Source organism: Myotis nattereri (genome assembly GCF_964212035.1).
Source record: "Myotis nattereri genome assembly, chromosome: 7".
Taxonomy (NCBI): Eukaryota; Metazoa; Chordata; class Mammalia; order Chiroptera; family Vespertilionidae; genus Myotis; species Myotis nattereri.
This window is the reverse complement of record NC_138082.1, coordinates 2,540,954-2,564,573: the sequence shown is the minus strand read 5'-3', so window position 1 is coordinate 2,564,573 and position 23,620 is coordinate 2,540,954. Positions and strand designations below refer to the sequence as shown.

The 23,620-nt window shown below is 51.1% G+C and overlaps 1 protein-coding gene across 1 annotated transcript; it reads left to right on the top strand.

Annotated features, from left to right (window-relative positions):
- Positions 1-2,605: 2,605 nt before the first annotated feature.
- Positions 2,606-23,577, top strand: SLC40A1 (solute carrier family 40 member 1). The gene is made up of 8 exons (XM_081096081.1): positions 2,606-2,889; positions 3,332-3,399; positions 7,664-7,823; positions 10,158-10,273; positions 11,241-11,367; positions 18,043-18,288; positions 19,203-19,862; positions 22,007-23,577. Exons 1-8 carry the CDS (start codon positions 2,847-2,849, stop codon positions 22,318-22,320), a joined length of 1,734 nt encoding a protein of 577 aa, XP_080952207.1. The 5' UTR covers positions 2,606-2,846; the 3' UTR covers positions 22,321-23,577.
- The last annotated feature ends 43 nt before the right edge of the window (positions 23,578-23,620 follow it).

Genomic DNA, 23,620 nt, shown 5'->3' with positions numbered 1-23,620 from the left:
AAAAACCTAGGAAACGAACTGGGAAATGGTGTTTAGGGTGCCTATTCTTTGTAAAATGGTTTAAAAATTGTATGGCCTTCTTGGTCATGATTACACGACAGGGAAGGTGTGTTTTCTGACTCCTGGGAAAATACTTAAAGAAAGAAATCTGGATTTCGAACCTGTCAAATGACTCCTAACAGGAGTAGCCAGGAGGTGCTTTGTGATCGCGAATGTCAAGGCCAGGAGATGACCCTCACTTTGCATTTGCACATATTTTGAGGGTTTTTATTACATTTCCCTTTTCATTCCTTTATATTTCATGCGCCCCAGCTACTCTATCTGGATTGTTCCCAGGAATACTCAGGGCTCCCCTGCCAAGGCTCACACACCTCGCTGGTTTGGGTGCTGTGGGTCTTGCTCGTTTTCTTCCCAAAGTCCCTGTGTCTCCTACCGGCGTCACCGTGGTCCCTGTCTGATTCTCCCTTCTGGGGTCTCCCCCCGACAGCGGAGAACAATCTCTGTATCATGTTGTGAGGCATACACTGACTAGGCTGCTACTCCCACAGACACTTCTCAAGCAGTGCTGACCAGAGGTACATTAAAAAATACATTTATTTGTATTGATTTCTGAGAGGGAGGGAGAGGGAGAGAGAGAGAGAAACATCCGCGATGAGAAAGAATCATTGATCTGCGGCCTCCTGCAGGCCCCCTACTCGGGGTTGAGCCTGAAACCCCCTGAGATGGAATCCAACCATGACCTGGTTCATAGGTTGATGCCCAACCATTGAGCCACACCGGCCTGGCCAGAAATAAATAAAATAAAAATATTTTTTCCCCTTTACTGATTTTTAGAGAGAGGGAGAGGGATAGAGAGAGAGAAACATCGTCCATCGGCTGCCTCCTGCACGTCCCCCACTGGGGATCAAGCCCACAACCCCGGGCATGTGCCCTGACTGGGAATTGAACCATGACCTCCTGGTTCATAGGTCAACGCTCAACCACTGAGCCGCACCAGCTGGTCCAGACATAAACTTTTAAAAAATCAACGGAACCTCCTTTAAGGCACCTGGGAGTTGGCAGCACAGGGCTCCTCTGTGGCCCAGGAAGCTCAGGAAAGCGCTGGGAGGCCCGTTGGCGAGAGGCCTGTGCAAACACCATTATCCCTGTGCTTTGCTGTGGACCCACCCGTCACAAGATCACCTCCAGGGAGAGAGGTGCCGGCCTGGAGGGCTCACTCCTGTCTCCCCCCAGGAGCTGCCTCGGTTTACCTCCAGGGCGTGTGGATACCCGGCCCTCTCCTCCCAACCTCAGAAGACAGCCCCTCACCCCCCTGGGAGTGAAGAGGAAGGACATGAAGGCCGTGGGAAGAGGGGAGAGCGGTGCTGGAAGGGAGAAGGCGGTTGACAGCAGTAGCTAAACTGCACCCCTATCTCTGCCCTCCAGACCGCGCGCCAACCGAACCCCCTGCGCCCCGCCCGCCGCCACCCGCGGCTCCTGATGGCCGCTCTGATACAGGGCGGTGTGCACGCGTCTCCCCGCACACCGGGAGCAGTCGGGCCTGGGCCCGCGGGTGGATCCGGCCGCTGTGGCACCTGTAGGACCCCCTCCCGGGATTTGGCGAGTTGGCAAAGGGTAAGGTCACGCCTGGGAGGCAGAGGGGCTGGGCAGGCGGGATGAGGGGCGGGGAGGAGGGTGAGTCTGGTCGCTCCAGAATCCTTCACCTGCCCCTCGGGAGCGCGGAAGGGCTCTGTCTGGGCCGGGCCGGGCCGGGCCAGGCATGACCGGGATAGCCGGTATTCCCGGTCCCTCAGTCCCTCTCCGGCGGGGGCAGAGGGAGGGCAGGGGGGGGGGGCGGGCCAGGATGGGGAGCAGGATGGGGAAGGGAGAAGCCTGGTTGCTTTCCCCGCTGCAGCCGGGGCGCCTCGGAGACCCGAGTTCTGGGCTGGACTCGACCTTCCCGCCGCGTTTCTCCCAAGGCGGCTCGGGTCTCTGCGCCCTTCCTGCCCTTTGATGCTGGGCTCGGAGGGACCCGCTGTGCGTCCGTCCGGGCAGACCGGTGGCCGGACGGGAAGCCTGAGTGCGGCCGGGGACACACCTCTACGTGAAGGTTTTCGTTTAAAAAAAGAAAAAAGGCTTCCGCACGCCCAGGCTGCAGCTCGGCAGCGCTGCCCTCCTTGCCCCCGGGGCCGTGCGCCCATCTCGCCGCCCGTGCGCCCCTCTCCCTGCCCGTGCACCCCTCTCCCTGCCCGTGCACCCCTCTCCCTGCCCGTGCGCCCCTCTCCCCACCCGTGCGCCCTTCTCCCCACTCATGCGCCCCTCTCCCCACCGCCCTCGCAGCCAGGGTCCGAGCCCGACCCCTGCGCCTCCCGATGCCCCGGCCGCCGGAGCGCGCTCCCTGGCGGGGAGTCACCGGGAGGCCCCCGCGGCCGCAGCTGTTCGCAGCCGGAGGGGGACGCGCGGGGACGCGGGCGGCAGCCCGGGATCGGGGCGTGGAGGCGGCACCGCCGGTCGGGTCGGGGCGGCCGGGCCGCGCCGCCGGGGCGGGGAGCGAGAGGGAGGGAGGGGCGGCCGCACGGAGCCCCGCCCCGGGCGCCTATAAGGTCGGGCCGGGCCGGGCGGCGGCGGCGGCGCGCGGGGCAGCGATCGGCTCGCGCGGTCGGGCAGCAGCTCCGGCGCGTCCATAAGGCTTTGCCTTCCGACTTCAGCTACAGTGATAGCTAAGTTAGGAAGGAACCCCGGACCCCCAGACCCGCCTCTGCCCCGCAGCTGCCGTCGCTCGCTCCGGGCTGGGCTGCTGCGTTCCCGGAGGCGCTCCCGCCGTTCCTCGCACTCCCGTCCCGAGCACCTGAGCCAGGGCGCCGGCCATGACCCGGCCACGCGAGCAGGACCGCCCGGGAGGATGCTGCGGTGAGTGGCCGGCAGGTGCCGGGCTCGCGGGCTCCGGGGACTGTGGCTGAAGGGCGAGCAGAGCGCCCGTTAGCTCCTCTGACTACTGTTTTGGAGGGGGCTGGAGGGAGCCATGGGAGTCCGGGGGGGGTGGGGGGCGGGCAGAGGGACTTGCAGGCCGGACGGGACGAGTGGGCTGGACAGCCGGGCGCCCTCGGTGGAGACCTGGAGCCCAGGAAGGCTGACCCGCTCTCCCGCTGCCAGGGAAGGCGCGCAGCCCACTGGCCAAGGTCCTGCTGAATGCGAGTGCGCGCGGGCCTGATAGCATGACCGTGGCCAACCCCACCACGTCGTTCCTGATCGTCCTGCTTCACGTCCTTTAAAACGGACACACATTCCAACCTCCTCTACCTCCAGGGACAAAATATGCTTTTGATCTCCCGCCCCGTGTGTGTCTTTACAGGATCCTTAACAAACTACCTGACCTCGGCGAAGTTCCTTCTCTACGTGGGCCATTTCTTGTCCACTTGGGTAAGTGAGCCTGTGCAGCCATTCTTACCTCACACTTGCACAATTCTGGTTTCCTTTGACTGGGGCCAGCTGTTCTAAGCCACCCTCCTGTTTGTCGGGCAGCGAGAGACATAACATTATCCAAACACATGCTTTTATGAAAAAGTGTCCCCCCCCCCAGGGTATTTTCCCATAGGGTTAGTAAATACTATTTAATTATCAGGTTATTACACTCTGTGTAGGTTGAACAAGTAGCGAAGGACAGCTTTAACCACAGCAGTAGGACTTGCCTTGTTTGTCAATGGTTTGTTTTTTTCGTTACCAGGCTTAGTAAGTGGTCATATCTGCTGCTAAGAATGAATGGCTGTCTCAGATACCTCCTATTCTTTCCCTCATGTTCTAATTTTTAATTTTCTTTCGTTAAATTTTTGCTTCGGCATACTGCACTATGAGATTACAGGAGAATAGCGGAGTGACGGACTTAGGCTGAACATAGCATCCTAAGGTTAATGTAAATAAAATGTACCCCCAACACAAATGTCTGAGTGATGAAAAGCCTGGTCTTTAAAAATGTTACCTGTAGGCACGTATGGGTGGGGCCCCTCAGGCTATGTTGAAATCATCATGCACTGAAAGTCATCACCTGACCCAATTTTTCCTCTGACTTCCTCTGTGGTGTTGTAAGGGGCCCTGTGTTTCTGTGGGCCTGGGTTCTGTCCTCAAACCGCTCCCCCGCAAGAAAGACTAATCCCAAAAGGGTGTTGGATGTGTATTTAACTCATGATTAGACTCTTTAAAATTAAGCAATTGTTCTTCTGGTTTAGAAGCAATGAGTCTGAGTATATTCTCTTCACACCTTGTGTATGTTTAAGAACCGTAGGTAAGGAGAAAGTTTAGAGAGGACCTTTGGTGATGGCTGCTTTCCTTTTAAGTTGGAAACGTCTCATAAATCGTCCTGAAGACGTGCATGCCCACTATCGTAGGAGGAAATCTGCGCCCCGGGCCCTGGGGGAATGCTCAGCCAGGTTATCAGCTCCTGGAGAAACAGCAGCAGAGCCGGCCTTGCAGGAGGCAGGCGCCTCTCTCCCGAGGCCTAGACAGGGGCCCTGCAGGCACATGTGAGCACGGAGGAATCCCGCAGGTTTCGTTTCCCGTAGCTGCCGGCTCTGGGTGGAAAGCTAGTGAGAGTACTCTCCATTGATCTAACTCAGTGGTTTGGTGTTCCAGTTTAACTCAGTAAGTATGAAGTATTGAAAAAGCACACAAAACAATCACAAGTGATGGAGAGGATCTGAAATTCTCACCTGTGGTCTGGGCCTGTCCATTAGGGCAGCGATGTGCCTCATTTCCAAATCCAGGTACGTTTAGGGTTTGTGTGACCTTCTGTTCACAGGTGGCAAGGTCAGATTTGCCAAAAGAGGATTGTTTGGTCAGAATGTAAATTCCATAGCAAAGTGACAAGCTTATGGCAATTTTACAAGTAAGTTGAGCAAAGGGAGTTCTTGTGGGAAAGTTGTATTTAAAGCAAGCCCCCCCCCAAAACAAACAAACAAACAAACAAAAAACTAGCAACTACAATCATAGCTGATGCATCTACATCTATCTATTTCCCTGCCAACTCTGCCACACCATAGCTTCCTATACACTGAATATGGAGGTGTTACTGTAGAAGGTTATATGAGCTTAAATGTGTGTAGGGTTGAAAGCTTTTATTTCTGACTTCATTTCTACCTGCCAGTGGATCCATATGTTTTCCTCTAGACCAGTGGTTCTCAACCTTCTGGCCCTTTAAATACAGTTCCTCATGTTGTGATCCAACCATAAAATTATTTTCGTTGCTACTTCCTGTCATGTTGCTACTGTGATGAATCGTCATGTAAATATCTGATATGCAAGATGGTCTTAGGCGACCCCTGTGAAAGGGTCGTTCGACCGCCAAAGGGGTCGCGACCCACAGGTTGAGAACCGCTGCTCTAGACACTATATCAAATACTAAGTAGTGTAAGAAGTGGATTCTATCAGGGAGCTTTTAATATAGGTTAGTATGGGCTTTAACAACTGTATCTAATCACAGAAAGATAACTGGTAGTGAAAGGCATTGAAAGGATGCCAGTTGCTTCCATCTTATGTCACCATCCTATGACCTGTCTCCCTTTATACCCCAGATGTCTGCATGGCCCAGCCCTCCCTTCCTTCCGGTCCCTGCTCATAGAGATCTCTGTCACTGCCTCATGCAAAATGGCACCTTCCAACCCCATCCTACCTTTATTTTTGTCATGCATTTACACTGCTTGACCTATTCTAGATGTATTTTTGGTCTTTGTTCACTGGGATGCCAGCTGCATGGGACCATGGACCTTGATTTTCATGCACTTGAATCTCTGGTTCCTCCGTAGTCCCTCTCAACAAGAGAGGAACGAATTGAGGAATGACTCTGATTGTTCACACACTGATATTCAGTGGGTCTTCAGCTCTTAGTCCACTGGGTGTAGATGGACATGTAAGCAAGTATGGCCGGAGCTTATGGGAAGGCAGGGAGTGAACGTAAGGAAGGAACGGGTGGGTTTGCAGTTGTACTTGGTCAACATTTACTTAGAGTTTACCCGATTTGGGGGTTTTGTGAGCATAGAAGCTGTTACTTCTTACAACGAAAAGGCTTTGGAAATTGGGGTAACTGGAGCAATTTTATTCCCTTCTATCAAGGAAGGGCCATGCCATACGGGATAAGCAAGACAGAAAGTTGCCTCTGAATAGCACCCATTTTGATGCTCTGGAGGAATCTAAAACAAATTCCGTTGGAAAAAAGATAGGAATAGAAAAACAAAACAAAAAAAGAGGAAGAAGCAATAGTGGTGGGATAATATTTCTTACTCTTTAGGTTGAAAAAGAGGAAACTCACTTGTTGAGGCAACCTCTCATTTGGCGCATTTATGTGTTTTAGTCTTTCCTTGGGAGCTGTTCAGAGGAATGGAGGTCAGAATCAAGTACCTCCTCTCCCCCACCCCATAAGAATCTAGCCTGGAAATGTGTCCTGTAGTGATTTCCAGGGGTAGGTTATGATAGAACAGTGTTGTCCTGTTTTATGTTAACCTGTTAGGAATGGAGCCTAAAATATAACAAGGTCCATTATAGATTTCTTATACATAATTTAGCTGATTCATTGAAAAGTCTGTCATGCCACATTTTGCAGTGGCGAATTCCCAAATTCCCTGTATACTCTGGAATCCTATATAATAAGAGGCTAATATGCAAATAGACCCAACAGTGGAACAACTGGTTGCTGTGACGTGCACTGACCACCAGGGGGCAGACACTCAACGCAGGAGCTGCCCCCTGGTGGTCAGTGTACTCCCACAGGGGGAGTGCTGCTCAGCTAGAAGCCGGGCTCACAGCTAGTGAGCATAGCGGCGGTGGCGGGAGCCTCTCCTGCCTCCACAGCAGCACTAAGGATGTCCAACTGATGGGGAGTGGGCCTAAGCCGTCAGTCGGACATCCCCCAAGGGCTCCTGGACTGTGAGAGGGCGCAGGCTGGGCTGAGGGGCCCCCCACCCCACCCTCAGTGCACGGATTTTGTGCACCAGGCCTCTAGTGAAGAAATAAGTAGTTTCTTTCCCCTTTCAAAACCCATCTTTGTTAAAGTGTAAAAATGGCTGCTTGCTATGCATTTATTTCTGATGTCTTCTTTTATGCGGTGCCAGAGTTGGCCCATACTAATTTCATCCTTCTGATTGCCCCGCTGTTTTATGACTTTGAAATTTGTTTGTGAAGTGGAGCATAGATTTTAGAACATTAGAGCTACAAAAGGCTTTAGAGATAGTTCATTCTTATCATTTTACAAATTAGGATACTGGTGGGGGTTTTTTGGTTTTTTTTGGCATTCAAGGCACCCTACTGTTCGTAAGCTCTGCTCTAGGTTCATGCTGATTCAGAGGTAAACTACCTCAGGACAGGCCCTTCCAGGCTCGGAACCTGGCACACTAGGCACCGGTTTTTGTCTTAAAACACCTTCTTAGGTCCGGAAACGTGTTTTTTCTGGAATGGGAAGGATTCTGTGTGTTTCACTAATAGCATGTTCTTTCCGGTTTGCTTAGCCCTTGAGCCAGAGCAGCTTCCACGTGGCAGGATGGACAGTCTTGCCCGTGGCCAGTGCTCCATCCATAGAAGACCCGACCTCGAAAACCTCCTGAGGGGCCAGAAAGTGTCCTCAGAGAAGCAAGCCGCTTCCTGAGAATAACTGACCAGAAACGAAAACGGTTCGGCCACCATTGTCTCCCTCTGGTTCCAGGGGGACCGGATGTGGCACTTCGCGGTGTCCGTGTTCCTGGTGGAGCTCTACGGGAACAGCCTGCTGCTGACGGCCGTCTACGGGCTGGTGGTGGCCGGGTCCGTGCTGGTCCTCGGGGCCATCATCGGTGACTGGGTGGATAAAAATGCCAGGCTCAAAGGTGAGTGCTGCCCGGCCGGCGTGGCTCAGGGGCTGAGCGTGGACCCCTGAACCAGGAGGTCACGGTTCGATTCCCCGTCAGGGCACATGACCAGTAGGGGGCGTGCAGGAGGCAGCCGATCAGTGATTCTCTCTCATCACCGGTGTTTCTCCTCCTTCTCTCTCTCCCTCTCCCTTCCTCTCTCTGAAATCAATAAGAACACATTTTAAAAAAATAATAATAAAGGTGAGTGTTGTTACAGCCATGCCTTTGTATTCACGGACCAGCGCCTGAGCTGCAGGGAAACCCCTGTGGCGGCCCACTGTGCGCCCCGCTGAGTGCGGGGGGCTGGGCAGCACCTCCCCACCGAGGCTCTGGGCCCCTGCGCAAGGCTAGGGCGACAGGATACTGCGCTCATAGGTTGGGGGAGCACCTCTGGCTGTTCAGACATCCCACATGTCAATGATTAACCCCGTAGGCTTTTCTGAGAACCGTGTTAAACATTGAAAGTTTGCTAGACTCTGGGTTCTTCCTAACCAGGACTCACACTGGAGTCTCATTAGTGTGAGGCTCCTGGGCAGCGCTCGCTCCCGCGCCCTGGGCGACTATCTCACGCAGGGGATTGGAAAGTACAGATTCAAGAGAGAATGTCTGAGTCTGCCGCGTGGAGGACCGAGTTATACATGTTTTAGGGCAAAGAAGAGAGAAATACATTCACATTTACTCCGGGCATGAATGCCGACATCGTCAGGTTGCTACAGGAAAGGGAGACCGTGGGCAGTTCAGGTATTCAGACGAATAGGGCAGCGTTTCCCTCAGCTGCTCCGCTGATCCTGCGAAGGCCCAGCCGGCCGTGTTTGTCTCAGATGCTGGGGGAGGGCTGTGCTGCCATTTGTTACCGTCAGTGTAAGGAGAGCCCTGATGATCAAATCCCGGGGCCTGATGCTTTTAGTGAAATGGTCAAGATGCACTTCTTTCTGTTGTGAGGATTAATAGACCCAAACGCGGATAGAAAAATGTTTCTATCCCAGAAAAGAATTCCTGGCTTTTTACATCATCATTCACAGGAACAGAGACATGGTATCCATGGGGGTGTTTAGCCTATGATTGTGGCGCACTGACGCTGTAGGGCAGAGGGGACGCCGAGTTGGAGGAGAGCTGATGGGCCAGCAGGCGCCCGCTTGGGTCCCGTGGAATCAGCTCCTTGGCACCTCCATGAGAGTCTCCTCTGGTCTCCAGGCGGAGCTAACCCTTCTCCCTCTGTGCCCATCAGCCTCAGCTCATGCCTCTGCTGTGCTGCGTACACCCTGGTGGTTATCTGTTCACCTGTCCATCCTCCCTGGAGCCGGTGGGGTCCCGAGAGCTAAGAACCTTGTTCTGTTGCTATTCGATCCTCATGCAATCTGTGAATGCACCCATGGATGAGTTACACATCCGGGTTCTACTTCAAGCTAATTTCAAAGGGCGGTTTGTTGTTTCTTGAGGCTGTGATGTGGCCTCCAAGCCAGGCTGCGCGTGGCTGTCCTTGAAGACGAGCTGTCATGACACACACACACGGCGCTTTGCTTAAGGAGCGCTCGGTGAGCGTTTTATTGGAGCATCAGATTCTGTGCAGGAAGGCAGGCAGGTGTGCGCCGGCCTCACCGTCCAGACACAGAGCGCGGGACCTCAGCGTCCTGCCCGGGGTCCTCTGCCTGGCGTGGGAGAGGAGACGCCCAGGGGTCCTCACCAGGCGTCACCTGTCCTGACGCCCACGCTTCACTACGGGGATGGCTGCCTCCCTCCGAGAAAGCCGAGTTTTCTGTGGGGGGCGGGGTAGCGTAGAGCATCACAGCAGTGACAGACCTGGATGCCAAAGGAAACACGCGCTGCCTCCCGACAGACTTTCACACGTCTCTTCTGTGTGCCCGCACTTCCTATCGGATCGGGGTTGGCCTGTGCGGGGAGGTTACGGATCCGGGACCCCTCCTTCCCCTCCCTCACCACTTCCTACCTGTTCTGGCGTGAGCATCCATGGGTGAGAGAGCTGGGAGCCGGATCGCGCCTGTGTAATCTGTGTATCTGCCTGTGATAGTGAGCCTTCATGAGAATCAATGGAATGGAAATGTGTCATTATGAAGGGCTCCAACTAAGGAAAAGGGATGGGCACTCCATCCTTCTGTCTGCGATGCCAGTGCAGGGTGTGACCTGGTGGCTGTCCTGGGAGTGGGGAGGCGGGATCCACTGCAGTCACGCTGGTTTTATTTCCTGCTGTAGTTGGCATGGCACTGGGCAATGGTACAGTGATGGGTGGGTAGAAGCAGCCCGCTGGGACGTCCTGGTGTGGCTTGTAGTGAGCATGGTCTCTCCCTGCAGTGGCCCAGACATCGCTGGTGATACAGAACGTGTCGGTCATCCTGTGTGGCATCATCCTGATGATGGTCTTCTTGCATAAGGACGAGCTGCTGACCATGTACCACGGATGGGTCCTCGTAAGTCCTCCCCGCCATCCGCATGGCGGGAGCTGAGCGTGGGGAGTGGCGCGAGAAAGCCCTCGGAGGCCAGGGAGTGTCTGTTTTTCAAATGGGACCTTTTAACGCTGATCTCTGTGTTTACAATATCCCCCCAACTTTTTATTTTATTTAGTTGTTGGTTTGTTGTTTTGGTGTGTGTGTGTGTGTGTGTGTATGTTTTGCCCATAACAGGTACTCATTAAGAGTTGTTTGAATTTAAATTTTGTCCTATGGGTTTTTTTCCTATTTGTTTTCAAAAGCATTTCTAAGAGTTCATAATATAATTCAGTTGTTAGTTTTCAGCCCATTAGTATTAACCTGTAATTCGTTCATACTGCATAAGAAATATTATCTATATATGTTAATCAGTCATGATTGTGTTCTTCCAATAAAATTGGTATTTTTGGAGGCGGGGCTTGGGCTAGATAGCTCCTCACACTATGATTTTATGAGCGCTTCATGGAAAAGAGAGATGGGTCTGGTGGAAAGGGATGGATTTGATGTCACCATTGGATCTTCTCATGTATATTTGGGTCGAGGTTGGGGAGTGTCCAAGCCAGGAATGACCGTAGAAATCTTCAGGTCCATTCCCTTTTTGTTGATGGAAAGACTAAGGCAGCACGTTCCCCATAACACTTTCTCCAAAGGAGACATCTGTGGGGGAAACAGTAAAACGGCCCCTATGTTAACACTTCACGGTAACCGTCACGTGACTCTTCATGTGACTAGTATGATTTTTATATGTGCTACGGGGGATACAGATTAGGAAGATACTGTGCTCTTTAGCTGGACCCTGGGGATCTATGGTTTCATGTGTATAAGATAAAATGGTTGGTTAGAATGAAATTAAAATCAGTTTGATTGTTATGCCACCAACGGCCATGGTGACGGACGTTGCATGCTGAGGTGTAGGACCCTGACACTCTGCCTTTCCCTGTGACTGTAGACTTCCTGCTACATCCTGATCATCACCATCGCCAACATCGCCAACCTGGCCAGCACCGCCACTGCCATCACCATCCAGCGGGACTGGATCGTCGTGGTCGCAGGCGAAGACAGGAGCAGACTAGCAGGTGCTTCGCTTTTCTCTTTCCCCTAGTCAGCGGTTCTCAACCTGTGCATCGCGACCCCTGAAAGTACATCCTGCATATCAGATATTTACATGACGATTCATAACCGCAGCAAAATTACAGTTGTGAAGCAGCAATGAAAATAATGTTATGGTTGGGGGTCACCACAACATGAGGAGCTGTATTAAAGGGTCGCAGCATTAGGAAGGTTGAGAACCACTGCTAGATGGACCGTGTTAGGGTTCACTGTTCATCAGTGGTGAATAGGACTGCGAGCCTTTGTTTCTGGGTATTTCTTAAGGACAAATGGAAAGGATCGTCTTTTTCTTACCACATTATCGGTCTCAGTGCAAAGATTTATCTCCGTGCTATGAAGTTAATTTATAGGATAATGAAGAACTTTTTTATTCTATGCAGGCCTGGCAAAGGAAGAACATTTCCTTTGAGCAGTTACTTTTTTTAAAAGTTCTGTTAATGGTTTCTAAATGTTCACTTAATACTTAGAACGTTGAAAATGTCACATGGGGTTTTATTGGCCGTACTATGGAGATGATCACCAGTACTTATAGCCATACTGTGGATATTATTTTTCTCCAAACCAAATAGAAACAGCTTAATTCTAGGAGAGATTCTATACGTTAATTCCTCCTCCTTTAAAGTTATAACCTATAACTTCTATTACATTATATCTGATGGAATGTAATCGCAGTTACAAATACTAAGGAAATAGAGGAGCGAATACAGTTTTAGGAAGCTTATAGTCTTAGTCCTTCATTAGAAAACATACACAAGAGGCCACAGAAAGACTGAAGAATGCTTGCAAAGCTTCGTGCCCTGTTACGTCAGCATTCCTGGGGCTCAGCATAACCTACCTCACTCAGCATCCCCCCCCTGCCCCTCACACAGCACAGAGACACCTACTGGATTGATAATGACAGGTGAAGGAGGAAGGCCACACCTATCTGCTGATCAGATCAGCTGAATCAACACCGAGACAATGCGAATCACAAACACGTTGCCCAACCATCCTGCCAGACAAGAAAGGCTTTCCTCACGCCTTAACTAGCTTTTCTAGGGCACAGAAGGCAAGATTAGTGCTGAGGTTAGCAAACAACTTTGGACCATGCGGTTAAAAAAAAAAAAAAAGATAGAAAGGAAGGGGAGAGAGGAGGAGCAGAGCCTGTGGAAGACTAGAAGGGAGGGAATCTGCTGGAATCCTCACTTAGGGGTGCAGAGCGATGCTAGGTAGGATGGTGCGCACAGGAGCCCTGAGCACAGGCGAATCTGCTGCAGGAAGTGCTCCCTGGAGCCGAAGTGGCCATTCGCATCGAGTTTTCTTCCCGTGGCCATTTACCGAGAGGAAGTAATCCCATATCTCTTTTTGTCGTATTGAACTGTAAGATAAGTCTTTTTTAACATACGAGTTTAGGTATGTAAGACATGTCCATGTTTTCAAATTCAGAGGGAATAAAAGGATATATTTTGAAAATAATATATCTGATGGAATATATCTGGGGGGGAGGGGTTGGTTTTCAAATGATTTTCTTTCCCTTATCTGAATTTCTTAACTCATTTAGACTCTGAAGTCTGAATAATCTGTAAAAAAAAAAAAAAAGTATTGCTTAAAGACAAAGTTACTCAGAATCTTTAATATTTTTCTAAATATATAAACAAAACAAAGAAAAGGAAAGAAATAATACATAACTTTGTGGGATCTTTTTGGCTGGGCAGTGATGCAGAATAACAGGAAATATATTACTGGCTGTTTCTCAGCAAGCTTTCTTTTTTAAAAAAAATTTTTTTTAAATTGAAATCAGAGAGAGAAAGGGAGAGGGAGAGAGAGATAGAAACTCCTCCTGCACACCCCTCTCTGGGGATCAAGCCCACAGCCCGGGCATGTGTCTGACCTGGAGCCCAACCGCGACCTCCTGGTTCATAGGTGGCTGCTCAGACACGGGCCGCACGGGCGGGGCTCGGCTGTCTGTCTTCATGTTAGGAATGATGGCGGAGTGGGGAAGCCAGGCCAGCCAGCCTGCTTTCCAGCCTCGGGAGGGTCTCGGGTTGAAGGAAGGAAGGAAGCTGCCCGCGTTAGCTTTTGGCCAGTGGTGCTCACTCAGCCAGCAGTCCGGCTAGTGGCCCCAGTGCAGGCAGAACCTATGCCTTGTCTTCCCTCAGCGTCTCACCCCGGGCCTGTGTCATAGGAACCATGTTTCAACACAGGATGCAAAACCTTCAGTCCTGAGGGCCAGCAGGGGTCTCACCGTGGGTTTTGGGTGCTGTTTCTGCTTTAAGGCAGCGTTAAAGGACAGCAAAAAGGGGTTAAAGAGCAACAAAAAAAGGTAGAATAAAGGAAAAAGAGAAGAGAGAAGGAGAGGATTCCCGGTAGCTCTGAGCTTGTGTCTCTACACAGTGCGACCTCCTCCAGGCAGGAATCATGCATGCGGTTCAGGCAAAGATTTAGGAGCCCAGCAGGCAGGGTTGTGGGTGCTCTGTGCATGTGCTGTGCGTGTGTGAGCGGGTGGAGGGGAAGGGATGTGTATGAAGAGGACAGGTGAGCTGTGTGCGAACTGCTCCCATTCCCTTTCCCGTTGTTTGTTTCTTTTTTTAATTGCTGACTGTATTAAGATGCTCCCCGCCCCCCCCCCGACCATGCTTGCTTCCCTCCACCCAGCCCCCGCCCCACCCCAGGCCTTCACCGCACTATTGTCTGTGTCCATGGGCTGTGCCTATATGCACACAAGGCTTTGGTTCATCCTTTCTGGTCCCCACCCCGTCCCCCCCACCCCGAGATCAGTCAGTCTTGATTTCCGAGGAGTTTTGAAGTTGGGAGTTTACACTGTGGGTAAAGACAGGAGGACATGTCTGTGGGGGGTTGAAAACTTTAGAATTTCGGGGGCATCAGGCTGGAGTAACGCTGTTGCCACCTGGCTCAGACAGCTGCAGAAAAAGCAGTTTTTCACATAAATGCTGTCCACTCATCTGCTAACTGATTTGTCCAGGCGCGTGATTCAGGGTTTTTATTGAAGCATCCTCTTGTGCCCCTCAAACCTGTTTAAAACTCACGTCCTTCTCACAGGCCTTTCGCTCCATCTGTTGCTTAACATCCTTTCCTCGTCCCTTTGCTGATCTCTTCTTATGAACAGCCTCGGGGGTTTTCCTCGCCCACCATCCTGAAGAAACACCTGCTGGCTAGCTTGGTCGAGAATGGCAGATAAGTTTCCTGTTTGAACGCTGTTGACGAAAAATTGATTGCGTGTTCGATGTGTACAAACCCGCCGGCTGCTATTTGCTTAGCAAATCTGCTGTTTTAAACGATTAGTCTGTGAGATGTAATATGCCCTGCATAGCAGCCAGGGGCTGTTTAATGTCGTGCTCTGTGTCACAGCTGCTGAAAACAGTTAAATGGGTTTCGAATGAGCACACACTTGTCTGTTTGCGTAGATTTGTAAAGAGGACATGTTTGCACATTGGGGTGACTGAGTCTTCTCGTGCCTGGGGCCAGGGAGGCGATTAGGTCTTTAAAAAAGCTGTTATCTAGTTCATTCTGCTTCAGAAAAACAAAAGCTTCTGACACTAGATCACGCCCAGGCGTTCCTGCGTTCCTAATAGAATGTAAGAGACAGAGGCGGTGGCACAGAAGTTTCCTGCTGAAAAAAGCTACAAGTTATGGTAACGAACTGGTCCTGGGGCTTTCAGACCCGAGGGTCTCTCCTCACTAGAGCCTGGATTCACATGGTCGCGTGGTGTGGATGGATGCTGGGCGTTTCTGTCGGCGCAGGAGTTGGGAGTGTGTTCGTGGGGGCGGGCGGGAGCAGCGAACCTCAGCGGGCCCGGTCGTGGCTGAGATGGGCCGGGTCAAAGTTCTCCTGTTATCACAGCAGCGTCACACACACACTCCGGGACGGACTGGGAGGTAATTGAGGAGCAGGACGCACGGGGAAGGAGTGAAGGCAGTGCCCCTGACTGCGCTGTCGGTCACGTATGGCTTTTCCTCCGGGCGCCCTGCAGGCCGATAGGCCGCCTCATTAATTTCCACTCCGCGAGATAGAGGAGACAGTAGGGCATTTTCTTGACTTCTCTCCTTCGCTCCTCTTGTCCTCCACTCTGACTCAGCTGTATATTTCCATGGTCACGGCCTCGGCCTTGCCATCAGCACTGACTCCTCCCTTCCTTGATCTCGGCCGTAGGCGTCCACATCTTGGGCGGCCACCTCTATTTCCGGCTCACTCCTCGGGACCCCAGCCCCAGCAATCCTCCCGCCTGGGCGTTACCTACCAGTCATCAATTCCACCACCTCTCCCGTGTCTGACCCTCTCGGCTCCCTGTTTACCAGCTTACATTCCAGGGTCCCATGGTCATCACTCACCTGGCCTTCTCCCCTGTCACCGTCCTTTTATAAGACCCTGGGGAAGTCCACCTCTCACAGCAGAACATGGAGAAACGCACCCAACCTCGCTCACTGTTCTGAAAATTCATGACCACCGGGTGCAAGTTGGCCCTTTCATACCATTTCTCCGCTCCCTGCCTCCGCCCCCTTCCTGAGGGACGATGCCATGCCATCTCCCTTGTCCACGGCGGTCAGGGGCTCCTCTCCCGTTCTCGCTTTCACCCGCGATCTTGCTTGTATTTTCCTGGGAAAATGAAAGAAGTGAGAGGAGAACGTCCATGTGCTCCCAGCAGCTCAGCGCTCTTTCCGCCCGGACTTGAAGCCGTACGCGCGGCCCACGCCCCTGTGTGCGCTCCTGTCTAAGAACAGCCCTGCCGCCTGGGCCGCACATGTCCACCTGCGTCTTCTCGTCTACGGTGTCGTTCCCATTACAGCATAGAAACAGGCTATCGTCTTTCTCTTCTCAGTACCCCTCCCTGTCTCGCCCTAGCCGGCGTGGCTCAGTGGATGGAGTGTTGGCCCATGGACTAAAGGATCCTGGGTTAGGTTCTGGTCAAGGGCAAATACCTCGGTTGCAGGCTCCATCCTGGCCCTGTCGGGGCTCATGCAGGAGGCAACCAATCGATGTGTTTCTCTCACATCGATGTTTCTTTTTCTCTGTCTCTCCCCCTCCCTTCCACTCTCTCTAAAAAATCAATGGAAAAATATTCTCGGATGAGGATTAACAACAAAAAAATATCCCTCTCTTCACCCACCTACCACCCCATTTCTGTGTGTGTGTGTGTGTGTGTGTGTGTGTGTGTGTTTCCGGGGCAACTTAACAAAAAGAGCTGTCTGCTCACCAGCTCCTGTCCTTGGTCAGGGCCTGTTCCAGAGGCCAGGGAGCAGCACTGACATTGTGCGTGCAGGCCACACCACTCGCTCAATATAGACGGTGTCCCCTGGAGTGGGCAGCGGTCTCTGCCAAGCATTTGTCCTCCCTGCTCCCCCAGACGGCCCTGTGTGATGTCCCCAGTGCCTGCCCTGTGACCAGCCTAGAGCTTCTGCTCAGGGCGCATTTTCTTTCCGTAGCAGCAGCACCTCCTTGCTGGTTACTCCCTGATCTTTAAGCACTGTTACCTCTGAGCTGCTGGGGCACCATCTCTCCTGGTCTTTCTCCTGTTTGATTAGTTCCTCCTCACCTTCTTGACCTCCACACAGCAGCGTGCCCAGGACTCAGTTTGCAAACCTTTCCTCTTCTTTTTTTCTTTTTAAAAAATATATTTTATTGATTTTTTACAGAGAGGAAGGGAGAGGGATAGTTAGAAACATCGATCAGAGAGAAATATCCATCAGCTGCCTCCTACACACCCCCTACTGGGGATGTGCCCGCAACCCAGGTACATGCCCTTGACTGGAATCGAACCTGGGACCCTTCAGTCCGCAGGCCGACACTCTATCCACTGAGCCAAACTGGTTAGGGCCCTTTTCTCTTCTTGATCTACACTCACTGCCTAGGTGACCTCCTTTAGTCTCATTACATTTAAAACCAACCAGCTGATGGTTCTGAATCTGGTACCTACTTCTTCCCTAAACCCACATGCATGTGCTTGACTGTCTGCCTGGTGTGGCCCCTGAATGCCAGTGGTCCTATCGGAACCAAAGTCTCTAGAACCAAACGTTTCTTCTTTTGCCCCAAACTTAATTCTTCTGAAGAGGCGATTCTTCATTCTCTTTAAGGTGCCGAAGGTGCCCAGCTCATCATAGGCATTTCATTAATATGTTTATGGGGGGGAAAATGAATGGAGACTCACAATTGTATTCATTTTGAAAGCTGATATTAGATGATTTTCTACAATCCCAAGGGAATCATGATTTTTGAAGAACATTTATTATGACTTGATCCAAACAACAAATACTTTTCTTTTTTTTCTTTTTTTTAAATATATTTTATTGATTTTTTACAGAGAGGAAGGGAGAGAGATAGAGAGTTAGAAACATCGATGAGAGAGAAACATCGATCAGCTGCCTCCTGCACATCTCCTACTGGAGATATGCCCGCAACCCAGGTACATGCCCTTGACCGGAATCGAACCTGGGACCTTTCAGTCCGCAGGCCGACGCTCTATCCACTGAGCCAAACCGGTTTTGGCAACAAATACTTTTCTAAGAAAATGGTTCTCGTTTGCTGATAGAGCGCTTTTACAGATTTACACGTTAGGAGCCTGCACACATGGCCTCCGAATTGGGACATGTTGGCAGGCAGTCTCCATGGCTGCAGACTTATCTGCGTCTTTCGCCTGCCCCTGTAGATATGAATGCCACGGTTCGCAGGATTGACCAGTTAACCAACATCTTGGCGCCCATGGCTGTTGGCCAGATTATGACCTTTGGCTCCGCGGTCATCGGCTGTGGCTTCATTTCCGGGTGGAATCTGGTGTCCATGTGCGTGGAGTACTTTCTGCTCTGGAAGGTTTACCAGAAGACCCCTGCGTTAGCTGTGAAAGCCACTCTCAAAGTGGAGGAAGCAGAGCTGAAACAGCTGAATGTACACAAAGGTAAATCCAACACAAGGATCAGTCCTTTCACTCTGCTGTCCAGACCTTAGGTGCTGGGGAAGCCCAGACTGTTTTTAGTTTATATCAGAGTTCACTCCCCCGGAAGGCCTGCATGAGGCTGCACATGCCACTTTGTGGGCGAGTCACCACCCAGGCTTTGGGGGGCCTGAGGAGGGACTCCCCGGGGGTTGGAATGGGACCCCTGGCCGTCTTCTTTCCTGAGCAGTAGACACAGAGGGGCAGCCAACTGAGCGGTGGCTGAGCAAAGTGGAGCCATAGGAATGGGAAGAAAGCTGAGAAGAGCAGAATTCCTAGGAGTCACACGCCATGAGGTGCTTTGTCGGACGGTGGAAGGGAGTGAGGACCTGAAGGTGGCTATTCCCCGAGAAGAGGAAGATGGGCTTCCAGACAATGGAGCCTGAACAGGTTCCCCAAATCCGATGCTTTGTTCGCCCCGACAGCCACTGTGCTTGTCTCTGGTGTGGCCCCTGAATGCCAGGGATCCTATCGGAACCAAAGTCTCTAGCACCAAACGTTTCTTCTTTTGCCCCAAACTGAGTTCCTCTGAAGAGGCGATTCTCCGTTCTCTTTATGGTGCCGAAGGGGCCCAGCCGGCACAGGCATTTCATTAATGTTTGCATCTGCTGAGTTTTACTTCAGTGGGCATTGAGTTTCAAAGAGAGCACGTGGATCGAAATCATCAGCGTTTTGTTTATGTAACGCAGTTGCCACTGGGAGCTGGTTCCTCGGCTGTGATGCCCAGAGGAGTAGAAGAAAATGCCTCTCACACCGTAGTAGCCCAGGGCCCCCGTGGGGGAGGGAAAGAGAAGAAAGAACATTGAGTGAAATAACTGGCTTCCCCCCCCCACCACCCATGTCCTCTCCCCTCAATAGCCGATGTGTTTTATTCGCAGAAACTGAGCCCAAACCCCTGGAGTCCACTCATCTGATGGGGGACAAGGACCCCGCGGTGCACGCGCTGGAGCCGGAGCCCGAGCCCAGCTGCAGCGAGCAGCTGGCCGAGCCCTTCCGCACCTTCCGCGACGGCTGGGTCTCCTACTACCGCCAGCCCGTGTTCCTGGCCGGCCTGGGCCTCGCCTTCCTCTACATGACGGTGCTGGGCTTCGACTGCATCACCACGGGCTACGCCTACACGCAGGGCCTGAGCGGCTCGGTGCTCAGCCTCCTGATGGGCGCCTCGGCCGTCACCGGCATCGGGGGCACCGTGGCCTTCACGTGGCTGCGGCGCCGCTGCGGCCTGGTGCGCACCGGGCTCATCTCGGGGTGCGCGCAGCTCTCCTGCCTGGTGCTGTGCGTGGTGTCCGTGTTCATGCCGGGCAGCCCGCTGGACCTGTCCGTGTCCCCCTTCCAAGACATCCGCTCCAGGTTCATCCAGGCCGAGCCCCTGCCCGCGATGCCCACGGGCGCCCCCGGCCCCCTCTTCTCCACGGGCGGGCCCGCGGCCAACGGCTCCGTGACCACCCTCGCCGCCCCGGAGTGGGAGCTGGGGCTGAGCGCCGAGTCCGTCCTCTCCGTCAGCCTGCTGTTCGCGGGCGTCATTGCTGCTAGGATCGGTGAGTCCGCCTTGGGGTTGCGGGGTAGGGGGGCTCTGGTCTGCGGGGTTCACAGGTTGAGCATCGCCCCGTGAACCGGGAGGTCACAGTTCGATTCCCAGTCAGGGCGCATGTCTGGGGTGTGGGCTCCATCCCCAGTGGGGGGTGCGTGCAGGAGGCAGGCGATCCATGATTCTCTCTCATCATGGCTGTCACTCTCTCCCTCTCCCTTCTCCTCTGAAATCAGTAAAAAGACATATGAACACAGAATAAAATGCCCGCAATAGGGGTTCAGAGAATTCACCAATATTCCCTGAGTGTTAATATAAGCAGAATTCACTGTCCACCCTTATGTATAATAGTCTCTCATAATGGCATTTTTATAGTTCAAAAAAGTATATTTGTGCTTTTATAAAATGTGGTTAGAGCTTGAAAGTTTTTCCTAAATGGATATTTTAAGTATTGCTGTTGTAATGTTATTAATTAACTTCTAAAAAGAGATTAGTGATGATAATTATGTTGCCTTTGGTAATTTAGAGTCTTTATATGGCTGTGACTCTCCCCCATAGGACTATAATTTGGAGAATGTTTCTATGGTACAAGGCAAAAAGATAAGTACACAGTTGGTGGGTGTTTTTGGTTTAAATTTTTAAAAAGGACATGGCAGTTAGGAAAAAACCTTCCAAAGGTTCCTGTATTTATTATATACTCTGCCAAACAAATGGATTTTACAGCTCTGGAAGGCAGCCTAGTGTAGACTTCTTTTACAAAGCAAAATGTAAGTAATCATTAATAGAGTACTGAGGGATTATTCTGGAAATGAAACCGTATTTTTATCTTCTGGTACAAAGCAGTTTGTTAATTTATCAGAGACATTAATATTCCAAGTGAGACAGCTTTATTGCAGGGGCTTTAGAACCCAAGCAGTAAAGGTAATAATGGCTTAACGTTTCCTTACGCTCTGATCATGACAATATATAGGTCAGTTCATTTAAACTTGAAAAATACCAGCACAGTCACGTGCTGCTTAACGAGGCGGAAACGTGCTGAGAAGTGTGTCGGGAGGCGGTTTGGTTGTGTGAGCACGAAGGAGCGCCTTACGCAAACCTCATGGCATGGCCTACTGTCCAACAGGCTGATGGCACAGCCTGTGAGTCTCAGCCTCCAAGCCTGCCCAGCTCGCTCCTGTGCAGAACACCAGATTAAATCAAGCACCAGAGAAATGATGCAACCAGGAGACGCGGTAACTTGAGACGGACGAGGCTGCTGCCAGCATAACATGACACACTATCTCACAGCAAACTTTTATTTTTTATCTTTTTTATTGATTTCAGAGAGGAAGGGAGAGGGAGGAAGAGAGAGAGAGAAACATCAATGATGACAGAGAATAATTGATTGGCTGCCTCCTGGACGCCCCCTACTGGGGATCCAGGAGGGAACCCAACCGTGACTTCCTGGTTCATAGGTCTAGTGACGCTCAAGCCACTGAACCACACCATCAGGGCAAACTTTTTTTTATTAATAAGTAGAAAGAGAACATTTTAAAATAAGGAGAAAAGGTTGGTATAGTAAATACATAAACCAATAACCTAGTCAGGTATTATCATTATCAAGTATTATGTACTGGGTGTAACTGAACATGCTATATTTTCTACATCCGTCGGTGCAGTGGGTGTGTTTACACCAGCATCATCCAAACGTGTAACACATCTCGCTAGCATGTCACCGTGGCTATGATGTCACCAGGCAATAGGAATTGTTCAGCTCTAGTAGAACCTTGCGGGGCCACCATTGAATATGTGGTTTGTCCTTGACCATAACATCATTGTTTGGCACATGACTGTACTTACGATGGAATTATGTCTGTGATTTCAGAGCTTTGCGTTCATAGTATGAATAATCACAGAGAAACAGAATTAAGAAGTTTGTAGAGTCAGGTGGCTGTAAATATCATTTCTTAGAGCCACTGGTAACCCAGTACTGTTTCTTAATGAAAAATAACTCTCTAAGGCAAGGCTGTGATCAATATACATATGGTGGCTTTAAAGAAATGGGGCCAACGTGACTTTTTCACATGTCGACAGATTTTCAACCTGTAAGTCTGAAATATATGGCTATAAATTCTAGAGACTGACCATTTCTAAAAAAAATATTCTTCATCACAGGCCTTTGGTCCTTCGATTTAACTGTGACACAGTTGCTGCAAGAAAATGTAATAGAATCAGAAAGAGGCATTATAAACGGTGTCCAGAACTCCATGAACTACCTTCTCGACCTCCTGCACTTCATCATGGTGATCCTGGCCCCCAACCCGGAGGCCTTCGGCCTGCTCGTGCTCATCTCCGTCTCCTTCGTGGCCATGGGCCACATCATGTATTTCCGGTTTGCCCAGAAGACCCTGGGCAACAAGCTTTTCGCCTGTGGTCCTGTCGAAAAGGACGTCCCGAGCGAAGACCAAGCTTCCACGTCTGCTGTGTGAGCCCGTCTCGCCGGCTGATCCCTGTTGCTAGGTTACACAGAGCGCGTGCTTGTTTTGTGCTTCACATTCCCCTACCTGGCTGGGTGTCCCTCTGGTTTTACCACAACGGTGTCTTGAAGGCTAAACGCTGTTTCCAAAACCTCAGTCAGCTGAGTGAACTGGTTAGCTTCCCTTCCATTCCAGGATGGGAAAAAGTAGGAAAGGAAGAAGTCTAAAGATAGAGACTAAAATGGCACATACACTGATTTTCCCCCGTTTCTATCGAGTAGAGAAAATTTTCCATAAAAGAGTGGTGAGTCGGGTGAATTAAGTTAATTTTTGGCAGATATTTATTCTCTGTAGTAGAATTCAGATGTCAGTTTGCCCTAAGACTCACTCTCGTTCAAGTCCAGCTAATTTACTTTTCTTTGTGTTTTATTCCATTATAAAAACCAGTTCTCCTCCTAGCAGGAAGACTAAAGTTTCATAACCAGTATTATCCTCATTGATCCTGACACTCTTAAGGGATTTATATAAATGTGGAAAACAACACATTTCAGTAGAATTCTCTAACAGGGTTATGGTTGAACTCTAGAGAGCACCTTGGTATTTGTATTATCAGAGCGGGCAACATACCGTATTAACCTACACAGCACTCTGTAAAATGCTCATACGCTGCAGGTAGAAGCAACGCTGCACAGTAGATTTATAACACTGAATGCATGATGACTTCCAACGCGCCAACAGTCTGGCCACAGAAACTCGCACCGAAGGGCCGAGATCTGGAGGTAACGCCCGCCACCCTCACTGACGGCCTCTCCCAGCCGCGGAGGGAGTCTGCTTGCTGCCCACAGGCTGAATGGAAAGCAGGCCCACAGGGGAAAGGGGTTGTGTTGTCCGTCAGGTGACTTGTTAGGAGCACGCTGGGGTGGAGCATTTTCCCCTTGATTGTACCCAGGAGCTATTTTTTCCCAGTCGCAGAGCAAGACTGCCCCTAAATGAATTCCTTTCAAATGTCTCTGAGAAGCATGGGGGGGGGGGGGGCGGGAGACGTTTGTATATATTTTTAAAAACTGTTTGGCGAGTCCTTTTGCAACATGCCAGTCCCAGCAGGCACTCTGCCTTAACGTTTATGCACTTTCGTGGAGACGGCAGTACGTCACGATGAGCACTTTCCTAATCCTCGAGGTCGAGTCTTTTTCTCCTTTCTATGGTATGTCATGATTTGCTACGTTGTAAAATCTTTGTAAAATATTTCTGTATAAAACTATTTTAAAAATCTTGATGGCTTTGGCCTCGGTTGTGTTCTTTAGTTTTTTAA